Source organism: Emys orbicularis, chromosome 9 (genome assembly GCF_028017835.1).
Source record: "Emys orbicularis isolate rEmyOrb1 chromosome 9, rEmyOrb1.hap1, whole genome shotgun sequence".
NCBI classification, from domain to species: domain Eukaryota; kingdom Metazoa; phylum Chordata; order Testudines; family Emydidae; genus Emys; species Emys orbicularis.
In genome coordinates, this window is record NC_088691.1 from 18,222,912 (window position 1) to 18,235,098 (window position 12,187).

Sequence of the window (12,187 nt, forward strand, 5' to 3'; positions counted from 1 at the left end):
TCACAGCAGCTGCTCGCCCTCCAGGCCGGCCCCGTCGTGAGGCGCGGCGCCCTCGTGCCGCCCGCTCCAGTCGCGCTCGATGTAGAGGTGGAAGGGGTCGTGCTTGGACTCCAGCTTGCGGGAGCGGGTGTAGGCCAGGATCAGCCCGCCCGCCAGGCAGCCGTAGAAGATCATGATGAGCAGGATGTAGAGGTAGGCGTCGTCCCCCCCCGGCGCGGCGGCCCCGCGGCTGGCGTTGGCCCCGCCGGGCAGGTGCCGCAGCAGGTGGCTGAGCAGGGTCCGCAGGCGCAGCGCCTCGCTGCAGTTCATGGCGAGGGGTCAGCGGTGTCCTGCCCTGCCCGGCTTCCCCGCTCTCAGTGCTGCCCTGGACGGAGCCTGCAGCCGGCTGGACGCCGCGCCCGGACCTCGGCGCTTCTCATTCTCCCGCGGCGCCTGGCTGCTTTGTGCTGCGGGGAGGCTTTAATGCAGCTTCCCCCGCCCACCGCGGGGCTCTTCTGCTCCATAAGTGGAGATGTTCCCGGCAGCCCGGCGCGCAGAACTGCTGCCCCAAGCCTTGTTTATCTCCGGGAAACAGAAATATGCTTTTAAGCCGCCCTAGCAGAGGGAGATTGTAAAGGGACCGCGATGTTCCCCCACTCTGAGCTGTGCAACATAGGCACGGGATTGAACCAAGGATTCCCGCGGAGTTGAAGCATGTTTTAGCGAGAGATATCCCAGCTTGATTTAAAGCCTCTCGGAGGTGGAGAATTTGCTCCATCCCTCTCTGATCTATTCCAATGGTTAATTACCCACCGCGTTAAGTAGCTGCATCTTATTGCTAGTTTGAATTTCGCTGACTTCATCTTTCAGCCACTAGTTTCTGTTGGCTAGATTAAGGAGCCCTTTACCTTTAATCTGGCAGGCAAAGGGATAAAATATTGCATATTTCTAGGTTAAATGGGGAAATCGCAGCTACAATGATTCCTAAAGAATCATATTTACTACCGTGGCGCAGTGGTTCTAACTTTTGTACTGGTGACCCCTTTCACATAGCAAGCCTCAGTGTGCAGCCCCTCTTTTCAATTAAAAACACTTCTTTACATATTTAACACCATTATAAATGCTGGAGGCAAAGTGGGGTTTGGGGTGGAGGCTGGCAGCTCATGACCCCCCATGTAATAACCTCGTGCCCCCCTGAGGGGTCCCGAACCCCTGTTTTAGAGAGACTGAGTGTTCTCGTGGTGTCCAGTTTAAGAAGCTGTAGTTAGGGACTTAGGGCTAGTCTACACTTACCGGGTAGTTCGACGGCTGCGGATCGAAGTTCCGAGTTCGATTTATCGCGTCTGGTGTGGACGCGATAAATCGAACCAGGAAGTGATCCCCGTCGACTGCGGTACTCCAGCTAGACGAGAGGAGTACCGCGAAGTCGACGGGGGAGCCTGCCTGCCGCGTGTGGACCGCGTCTGAACCGCGGTAAGTTCGAAGTAAGGTATGTCGAATTCAGCTACGTTATTCACGTAGCTGAATTTGCGTACCTTACTTCGACTTGGGGGGTAAGTGTAGACCAAGCCTCAGTCAGAAACCTCTTTTGTACCTGCAGTTGCCTGTAAAAACTGAACTCTGATTTGCAACTTTACCCCTGGGATTATTCCTACCATTGAACTTCCAGCAAAAGGGCAGTTGTCTGCTTTTTATGAGAGGGTTAATAATAGGGTGACCAGACAGCAAATGTGAAAAATCGGGACAGGGAGTGGGGGGTAATAGGAGCCTATATAAGAAAAAGACCCAAAAATCCAGACTGTCCCTATAAAATTAGGATATCTGTTCACCCTAGTTAATAAAGGGGCTGCCCCTGCCAGGCAACGAGCACCTTCCATCTAGGATACTGTTAACCACTGACAGGATTCGATGCTCAGCACCTTATGGGAACAGGGTCAGTCATCAGTAATAGAAGCATTTCCCCATGCTACTTAAATTTAGTTGTGTTTTTTATATCCAGTGCATGTGTTGGTGAGGGAGGCAGCAGCATGTGTCATTCCGGGAATCAGGGAGGTAGAAGTATTGTCCTCATGTGAAAATTAAAGAAAAGTGGATTAAGCTGCGCCTGGCAGCCCACCTACATTTGGGATCTGCCCTGTTGCAGCTGTATTTATGTAGTTGTGCTGGGGTAAATTTCCTTAATGTAGAAGTTCTTTTGTGTCTCAGTTTGCCCATTGTAAAACTGGGATTACAATACTTCGCCTCCCTCAGAGTGAATTCTGAGAATTAATTAATTAATGTCTGTAAGGTACATTGGATGAATAAAACGTTCAATAGCGTGGTTCTGCCAGCCCCTTGTAGCAAGATATTGTTAAAGTGAGAGACTACTTAGTTTAGAAGAGTAACAATTTGGAGAGCAAAAGGCTAATGGTGTCTGCTAGTAGATGCATTCTGTATCGTGACTTGAAAAACAGGGTCAGAGATTCATTTGAGGAGACACAAAGCGAAGTTCAGCAGCATTTTCTCTGGCCAGTCTCATTAGCTTTGCCTTTTCAAAAACAGATTACTTTTCTTCATGGGACTACAAAGGAGCTTTTTTAGGCTGTCTCTTTTCAAGGGGCTAGATCAAGAACTAACTTTATTGATATAAGAAAAGAAGAATGGAAGCTGAATATTATTAGGCCAGACTTGATAGTGGTGAGGCCTGAACTTCTGGACTAACCTCTGGGCAGTAATGTTAGTCAAGTCTTTTTGAAAAAGCCCTCCAAACACAGTGTGGGATGGAGAGGAAGCAATCCTGTCCTGGCAGGGAGTGGACTAGATGGCCTTGGGGCTTTTTTTCCATTTCAAATTGCAGTGATTTTACTGACTTATTGAACCATCCATTCTCAAGCCTGGTGACAAACAATTTAGGCAGCTCAGAGGCCAACACACTTCCTTTTCTGCCATGGGTGGGCCCCTGATACCTATTGGGCAATCTAGGCACTGCTGTAAGACTTTCAGTAATAATGGTTCTGTGGTTTTCTTCTTTGGAAAAAGGAAAGTATTTAGGGTGACCATATTTCCGAAACGGAAAAATGGGACACAGTGCGGGGCCGGCTGAGCTGCTTGCCCAACCCCTGTCTGCCTCCCACATGCGGCTGGGATCGCTGCTCACCTGAGCCCTGCCTGCTCCCCCACCCGAGGTCTGCCTCCCTCCTGAGCGGGGTTGGCATAGCTGCTCATCCCCCCTGCATGTTTCTCCGCACCGCACCCCACCCCACTTTTTTGACAGAAGTGGGCATTTGTCCTGTTTGCTTGTGCCAACTGCCCACTTTTGCCAAAGAGGTTGGGACGGCTGGGACAGGGCTTAAAAAAGGGACTGTCCCGGCCAAAATGGGACATATGGTCACCCTACCAGTATTTGAAATGGGGAAATCCCTCCTCCTTAGTCACGCAACTCTAATGTCTACCCAGCCAAGCTTCACTTAAACACACAGCCTTGCTCCATAGGAAAGAAAAATCCATCCAGTGGGCAGATCAACCATTTAGGTTAGTGCCATTTTGGGGCACATTCCTCCATAGGGTGAGACAGCTGAGCCATATTGTATAACCATTCCTCTTACACTCCTTGCTTGGGCAAATAGGAACTTGACACCATCTGGGTTCTTTACCTTCTTTTATGCGGAGTAGATGGCGGAAGCTCCATTTTAATTGGCAAAGATTGTTTAGTGTCTAGTGTAAATGTAGATCCAAGCTGGATGCTTCCTTAGGTGGCAAGACAGGATAATTTTACTGCAAAGCAGGTTGCTATAAAAATGCAGAACCCAGCCCACTAAAACCTGTTTATTAGTTAGTTCTCAATATGTTTGTTAAACGTGAGTTCTCATCAGTGTGCTCAGGCAATTCGCTTTGTGCTGGATTCCTTATAACAAAGTCCAGATCTTTGTTAAGCATTAGGCATATGAGACCTTATCTCTATGGCTATAGCAAAGTAGTTATTCTGGACAAGATATGCCTGTCAATTTCCCTGGGTAAACAAGCCCCTAGAGCACAGGGTTGCAGGGCAGCGGGAAAAGTGGGCAAGCAAACAGTTGCAAAGACAGCTGGGCAGGCACAGGGAACCCAAGCAGTGGCCAGAGTTGCCATGCAGAGTAGAGGAAAAGGAAGAACAAGGGTTTAAGAGTAAAAGAGGCAGAGGCAAGAGGGCATCGTTTAAAAATTGGAAGTCAAATCTTACTGAGGAAAATAGAAAGGAGCATAAACTCTGTCAAGTCAAATGTAAAAGTATAACGCAGGCCAAAAAAGAATTTGAAGAGCAAAAGATACAAAAACAAACAGCAACTTTTTTTTAAGTACATCAGAAGCAGGAAGCCTGCCAAACAATCAGTGGAGCCACTAGACGATTAAGGTACTAAAGAAGCACTCAAGGAAGACAAGAAGAGAAGCTAAATGAATTCTTCACATTGCTTTTCATTGCAGAGAACGTGAAGAAGATTCCCACATCCGAGCCATTCTTTTTAGGTGACAAATCTCAGGAACTGTCCCAGATTGAGGTGTCAGTAGAAGAGGTTTTGAAACAAATTGATAAATTAAACAGTAATAAGTCACAAGGACCAGTTGGTATTCACTCCAGAGTTCTAAAGGAACTCAAATGTGAAATTGAAGAACTAACAATTGTGGTATGTAACCTATCGCTTAAATCAGCCTCTGTAGCAGATGACTGGAGGATAGCTAGTGTAACGCCTATTTAAAAAAAAAAAAAAAGGCTCGAGGGGTGATTCTGGCAATTACAGGCCAGTAAGCCTAACTTCAGTACCAGGTACATTGGTTGAAACTATAGTAAAGAACAGAATTAGCAGACACATATATGAACGCGATATGTTGGGGAAGAGTCAATGCTGCTTTTGTGAAGGCTAATCATGCCTCACCAATCTATTAGAATTCCTTGAGGGGTTCAGTAAGCATGTGGATATAGTGTACTTGGACTTTCAGAAATGGTAGGAATAAATGGTCAGTTTTCACAATGGAGAAAGGTCAATGGGGGGGGGGGGGTGTCCCCTAAGGATCTGTACTGGAACCTGTGCCGTTCAATATATTCATAAATGATCTGGAAAAGGGGATGCACAGTGAGGTGGCAAAATTTGCAGATGATGCAAAACTACTAAAGATAATTAAGTCTAACACTGACTGCAAAGAGTTACAAGTGGATCTTACAAAACTGGATGACTGAGCAATAAAATAGCAGATGAAATTCAATGTTGAAAAATTATCCCAGCAATACATACAAAATGGTGGGGTCTAAATTAGCTGTTACCACTCAAGAAAGAGATCTTGGAGTCATCTTGGATAGTTCTCTGAAAACATCTGTTCGATATGCAGCAACAGTGTAAAAAAAAAAAAAGCTAACAGAATGTTCTGAACCATCAGGAAAGGGATAGATAAGACAGAAAATATAATCTCAGTATATAAAGCCATGGTACACCTACATCTTGAATACTGTGTGCAGTTCTGGTTGCCTCATGTCAAAAAAAAATATAGTTGAATTGGAGAAGGTAGAGAGAAGGGCAACAAAAATGACTAGGGGTATGGAACAGCTTCCATATGAGGGGAGATTTAAAAGACAGTTTAGAAAAGAGATTAAGGTAGGATATGATTGAGGTCTATAAAGTCATGAATGGTCCAGAGAAAGTGAATAAGGAAGTGTTATTTACTCTTTCACATAAAACAAAAACCAGGGTTTGCCCAATGAAATTAATAGGCCGCAGATTTAAAACAAACATAAGGAAGTACTTGACACAACATACAATTCATTGCCAGAGGATGTTGTGAAGGCCAAAAGTATAACTGGGGTCAAAAAAGAACTAGATCAATTCATGGAGGATAGGTCCATTGCTGGTTATTAGACATAACCCCAGTCCCTAAACCGGAAGCTGGGACTGGACAAGGGATGGTTCAATTGAAATTACCCTGTTCTGTTCCCTCTGAAGCATCTGGCACCAGGATAACTGAGCTAGATGGACCATTGGTCTGACCCATTATGGTCATTTTTATGTTTTATGTTAAGTGGAGCTAAAGTTGGCTGAGGAAAGCCTGGTCTGTGAGAAGAAAAGGCTGGAGAGAATAGTTCAGGAAACTTTTGAGCTCTGTACTGGTCAAAACATGCTTTATGTTGTACCAGCAGAAAGGGATATTTTATAGCCTTCAGAGAGGAGGGTCAGTGGGTCAATGTGGCCCTGAACCCATAAACAGCAAACAAAGAGTTTTGTTTTGTTTTTTTCAAACTCGCCCTCCTAGTGTGCTAGGCAATTATTTTAAAAAATAAACTATAAATTAGGATCCACCTCCAACAATTGAACCTCCCCTTCCATTTCCACACCTTCTATTTCCATTCACTATTGCGCTGCACCTTGTGTAGTAACCTGCATCAGCACAAGGTTAGAAATGTTACTACCTCAGAATGGCTGTAATTTCATATCCACTTAGCACTAGTGTATGGGACTACACAAGGTGCAAGGCCTGGTGAATTGGACCAAAGTTTTTTGTCTGTCCCACATTGAATTTTTTTTTTTTTAAAAAGCTTTTAAACAAAGTTATGCCCATCCATACAACATTGTTAGCTGAAATGGATTATTTATTAAAAAGATGTTTCTGTATCGTAGATGAGGCTTTCCACAGCAGGCTACAGTACTCAAACTATAAATTGCACTGCTGAGTGCGTACAGAGGAGGTTCAGTGGTGCTCACCTCAGCTAGAAACATTAGTGCAGCTTGTTTTCTGCATTACAATGGTCACCTGGAATTGAAATAAGCCAAAGACCAGAATAGTGTAACATTTTTTTTTCAGCACAGTGCGACATCTAAGTTGCTTTTCTGGGGTAAGGCTGTGTTGGATCAAGCCATGTTTTTGATTTCTTTCCGTTCCAAGCACAATTCCCTGCCAGCAAATACCTAAAGCCCTGAGGCATCTAAATAGGGTAAATGCTTATAGAATGAGCTGTATGTTCTTGTAAAACTAGCCAGATGGCTCATTTTTGTCATCAGCAACTTTTAAAGAAACAGCAGCTTAGTATTTGTGCTGTTCTCTTCTTCCTTTATCAAAACTGCCAGCATTACTGCACTAGTGCCTTCACTTTCTAGCGTGCTAACCAGCCCCTCTCCCTTTTTAAAGACATTTTTATGCCAGTCTACCTCCCCAGCCGTTTTTGCTCAATTGTTCCAGTGTTTAATTCTCTGCAGGAACAGACGTTTAACCCATTGGGAGCTAGCAGGCATTTCAGGTCAAATTTTGCCTTCTCACAAGCTACAAGCAACTTTTGTTGATTGAAGTGGGCATTGCCAATGTGTGTTGTTCATAATACACTTCAAACCAGAACTAGCACCTTTGTTTATTGCATTAACACATTGTAAAATGGGGGGAGGGAAATATGCCTAACAGTGCCAGCACCAGCAAGTTTAACCAGATGCTCACTAGTAGTGTGGAAAAGATGCTTCTCTGGATCCAGAAAGGTACTTTGCTATGTAGAATGGTCCCTACTGGGCAGCACCGGAGAAGATTTACTCTCCTTCCTTCTCATTGCAAATGGCTAGAAGGGCTGTGTTAGGGAATTGAAAGAGCAATATACCGGTCCCTGCTTAGAAAGATGGGGATCCTCAGGACCAGTCTTGCTTGGAGACAGCCCTACTATGGGAGAATTCAGAGGTACCAAGAAAATGAAGCTAAAGATTAAATGAATATCTAGCTCCCATCAGACAGGAACATCTCACAAAATTTCTCTTTAAGTAATGTAGTACTTTTGTGGCGTGTTGCATCTTTCATGTGCTGTATCCAGTGCTTCTCAAAGTCGGTCCGCCGCTTGTTCAGGGAAAGCACCTGGCAGTCTGGGCCGGTTTCTTTACCTGCCGCGTCCGCAGGTTCGGCCGATCACGGCTCCCACTGGCCGCGGTTTGCCGTCCCAGGCCAATGGGGGCTGCGGGAAGCGGCGCAGGCCGAGGGATGTGTTGGCCGCCCTTCCCGCAGTTCCCATTGGCCTGGAGTGACGAACCGCAGCCAGTGGGAGCCGCGATGGACCGAACCTGCAGACGTGGCAGGTAAACAAACCGTCCCAGCTCACCAGGGGCTTTCCCTGACCAAGCGGCGGCCCGACTTTGAGAAGCACTGCTGTATACCGTCCACCGCCTGGCTTTTCAGAAAGACTGGAGTCTATGTATGCGCTGTGGTCACATTCAGAATGATAGCGTGTGCAAGTACACAAGTAGGTATATGGAATGGCAGTGGCCCTCTGCCCTCTGATTCAGGCACCAATATTTTCTCCACTCATTGGTAAAAAAATAAGGCTAGATTTGTTTTACATATGGGGAAACAGGCAGAGAAATGAACAGATTTACTTTAAAGGCACAGATAGAGCCCATGTTAGCGGTGGGAGGAACTTTTTCAAGTTTAGAGAGCTCTATGTTCTAAGAGTAGGCTAATCTGGCTATGTCTAATATGCTAGTTTAATTTAATACAGTGATCAGACTGGCATCTTTTAACTGAAGGTGTTTTAGGAAGAATTACTTGCAAAACCAGCTCTGTGCTTAAGACACCGAACCAGGAACAAGCAGTAACTAGTTATGTCCAAGTGGTCTTTGAACAGAGGCCTGACTCTTGCATTGAACCTCACTCCCATTGGTAGACTTATGGAAACATAGCAGCAAACTAATAGTTCAAAGAACTAAAAGGCCCTATTTCTATCACAGCTTATTTCTTCAAATCAGAGTAACCAAAAATGATAGTTTAACTCCAGATTTACTAAATATAGCCAGTCCTCTTTACTCTGTGGTTGGTTTAATCTGTGTGGTATTCAAGAAATTTAAATATAAATCCACTTTAGTTTTGCTGCAGCACTGATTTAATTGGAAGTTGGTTTTTTTTTAGTCCAAATACATTTTCACACTAATCTAGATGAGTCAGGTCATATTTTAAATGCATTTTTAAATATCCTATAGAAAAATATGGCTAAAATAAAATAAAGCCAAAGTTAGTGTGGTTCTGCTATGTAAAGTAGCTACAGCATCTTAATAGGTCTGCCCTTTACATGATCAGATTCACGTATGGAGATGTTTGGGGAAAATGTCTAGGAATTTGAAATTGATGAAAAAATGGAGTTTTCTACAGAAATGTTTCTTCTTTTTTTAGTCAGCTCTACAACATTTCACCTCAAGCCTCCCGGAAAGGAGCTTTTTTTTTAAAGTATATAAATAGTACTTAATAGAAAGAAGCTTTAAGTAATCAATTCATAGAAGTAGCTTTGCCAACCAACACCATTTTAACCGCTCTAATCCAGTGTTTATCAAATCACTCAATCATTCGGCGATGGCTTTTTATTAGAGATTGGCTTGAACCCGCTTTCCCAGACCTGAACGTTCCTAACTTTTTTATACATCTAGCAAATGGCTGACATGGACCAGCTTCCATTGCAGCTCAGTATATTTGTTGGACCAGAAGCCAAGCCCTTACCTTAATACACCATCTGTGTTGATGAAAGCTGTGTGGTTTTTTTGTTTGTTTGTTAGTGTTGTATTGAATGTTAGTTGCTAAATGTTTTTGTAAAACTCTCATCCACCAACAGAACACTTCATCTCCTCTCTGTATATGCCATACTACTTTGTCAGCATATTAAAAACACTTTTTCCAGAAGCAACTTAATAAGTTCCATGGTTATGTACAATGAACAGTAAGTAAGTCACAGAATTGTAGTTCTTGTTAAGGGGCAAGTATTGTATGCAACACCGTCTTTGTTTCTATAACTGTCAAGATTTGTTGGAAATATTTGCAGTGTTTGAAGTCTTTTTTTCCTTAAATGTAAGAAATATCTACTGTCCAGTACTAAGTTATTTCCCAATATGTTTCCATACTTCCTACATACAGAGAAGAGCTACTTTCTTAAAGCAACATAAGGATCAGTGCAGATTTGTTTTTATTCTGTAGAGCATCCCCAACCCCCCTGAGTGAGTCACCTCTTAGAATTCTTACAGTATGCACTGCAAATGCTTAATACCTGTGGAGTTTGTACTATTGTGCATAGTCCCCTTGAAAGCACTAAAAGTGTTTGCAGGATCAAGCCCTTCCTTTGATATCAAAAGGATGTAGGTAAAAAGATGCAATTATCTGAAATGTAAGATATCTGTTCTGCCTATCATGAGCGCATGGGCCACTTCTCTGTATTCCGTTTAGAGAAACTCTTTTACATATTGATCTAAAAACTGTGATCTAAGATTGTGTTGTGCAAAAATGCAGTCTCTCAAACATTTTGACAACAAGAACCAATTCAACTGTATTCCATCTTTGAAAGATTACTTTAACTTTCATACACACTGAAAATAATGATCCCCATCAATGAAAACATATGGGTACAATAGAGGGAAACTACTGAGGCCCAATAAATACATTATATGTGCTTAAAAAAAAGCAATTAATAAGATCTGCCATCAGATCTAAGTGCACATAACTAGCTATTTCTTACATTTGTTTAATTACAGTTTCTTTGTGGTGTTTAAGTGATCTAAAAGCAATTTTAGTTCTTTAACAATGAATAATTTTAATACAGAAAGAAAACTAACATGTCTTCAAGACTAATAATCTGAAAAGCCACTATTGACATGGGCAGTATTTCCTGTATTCATAAACAAGTGTATGTGTTTGTTTAAGGCAAAGAGGCCTTTTTCTGGTCCCCTTTAATGATTGTTGAAAGTCCATGCACAACTAGCAGCAGCCAACTTTAAATTGATTTTGCTAAAACCCCCTGGGGATGGGGAGCAAATCACTTGGCAGTGTTGTGGTTTGACTAGAGGAGTTATGCATGTAAAAATAAATAAAAAGTTCCTTGAAAGTTTAAAAAGAAATTGGTCCCAGAGGAAAGGACAGTCCAAGAGCTTATGGTTAACCAATCCATAACCATGATTTATTTTCACTTTGAAAGTTGGTTGAGCTGGGAAAAAGGGATTCACACATACACCTCACAGAAGGAAAATCTTGCCCTGATTGTTTTTTAAAATCACTATATACTGAAGATGTGTTTCATATAAAACCCTTCACTCTTTACAATGACAATATCAGATAATTTTCCTTTTTACCATCATATACACAACATTTAAATATTATGAATAGACAAAATCTATTTTATAAATACTTTAGATCAAAGTAAGTTATAATATCACAGTTGAGAGCCACATCTGTACAAAATGTAAGCAACATATATAAAATGATTAAGAAAGAAATTTAAAGTAGAACAGTCACAAGAGCTTCCACTTTTTACAGTATTTATGGTTCAAGTGGGAACATCTAAGAGATGCATGAGCCCAGAGTGCTAACTAAGGATTTTGAAGAAACAGTACGGGATGTTGCACACTCAATGGCAAACCATTATTGTATTATTTTGCCTCCTTCCCACTTCAGCATCTCTACAGTTTCCAGTTTTTAAAACAAACATTTTCACAAACAGAAAGACAAAGTTCTACCTCAAGTGTTCTCTTCTTTTAACAAGTTTAATGAACAAAAATCCCTAACTAGAGACCAAGCTCATCAACTGTAAGTAAAAGAAGAATATGGGAAATGCTTGGCTTCCAACTGTGGCTTGTTTTGATTGACATATTTAAAAGATGAACAGTAATAACTTATTGAAAAGTAATACAAAATGTTTTAGGCCCTGATCCTGTAAATTCTTACATATGTTTAGCTTTACTCATAACTTTACTCATGTGGGTAGTGCTACATATATAACTAAGCATTTGGAGGATCAGGGCCTAATATTTCGAAGCAATAACAGAATGTTGACTTAAAAGGTTCATAGCTGTTTAAAGACAAAAAATGATCTGAATGTTAGTTCTGCCTTTACTTGTCTGTAAGACCTCAGTTCTATATGCTAGCTGATGACCTCACTAACAAAAAAAAAATCCCACTGCAAGAACTGTTGCTTTTTAATCTTTGTGTCAACGTTGAAAATGCTGTTTTGAATTAAAAAAAGACATCGTGGCAAGTATAAAAAATATTTCAGAACATTTAAAGTCTACTGGAGATAAGTTGTTCATAGAACACTCTTGAAGAATAAAATTCTGACTAGTTTGATTTTAAAAAAGCCTTTCAGTTCACCCTTCTTATTTCAGTAAGTATTTTATATTCCTTTTTAGGCACTGAAAATATTCATAATATAACTGGATGTGCAGAAGATTCAATCTACTGCCAGTAATGCATTTTCAGTGCCATGTAATTA

The 12,187-nt window shown here is 42.0% G+C and overlaps 1 protein-coding gene across 1 annotated transcript; it reads right to left on the minus strand.

Annotated features, from left to right (window-relative positions):
- Nucleotides 1–309, minus strand: KCNE5 (potassium voltage-gated channel subfamily E regulatory subunit 5). Its single transcript, XM_065410922.1, has one exon. It carries the CDS (start codon nucleotides 307–309, stop codon nucleotides 1–3), a length of 309 nt encoding a protein of 102 aa, XP_065266994.1.
- Between the last annotated feature and the right edge of the window lie 11,878 nt (nucleotides 310–12,187).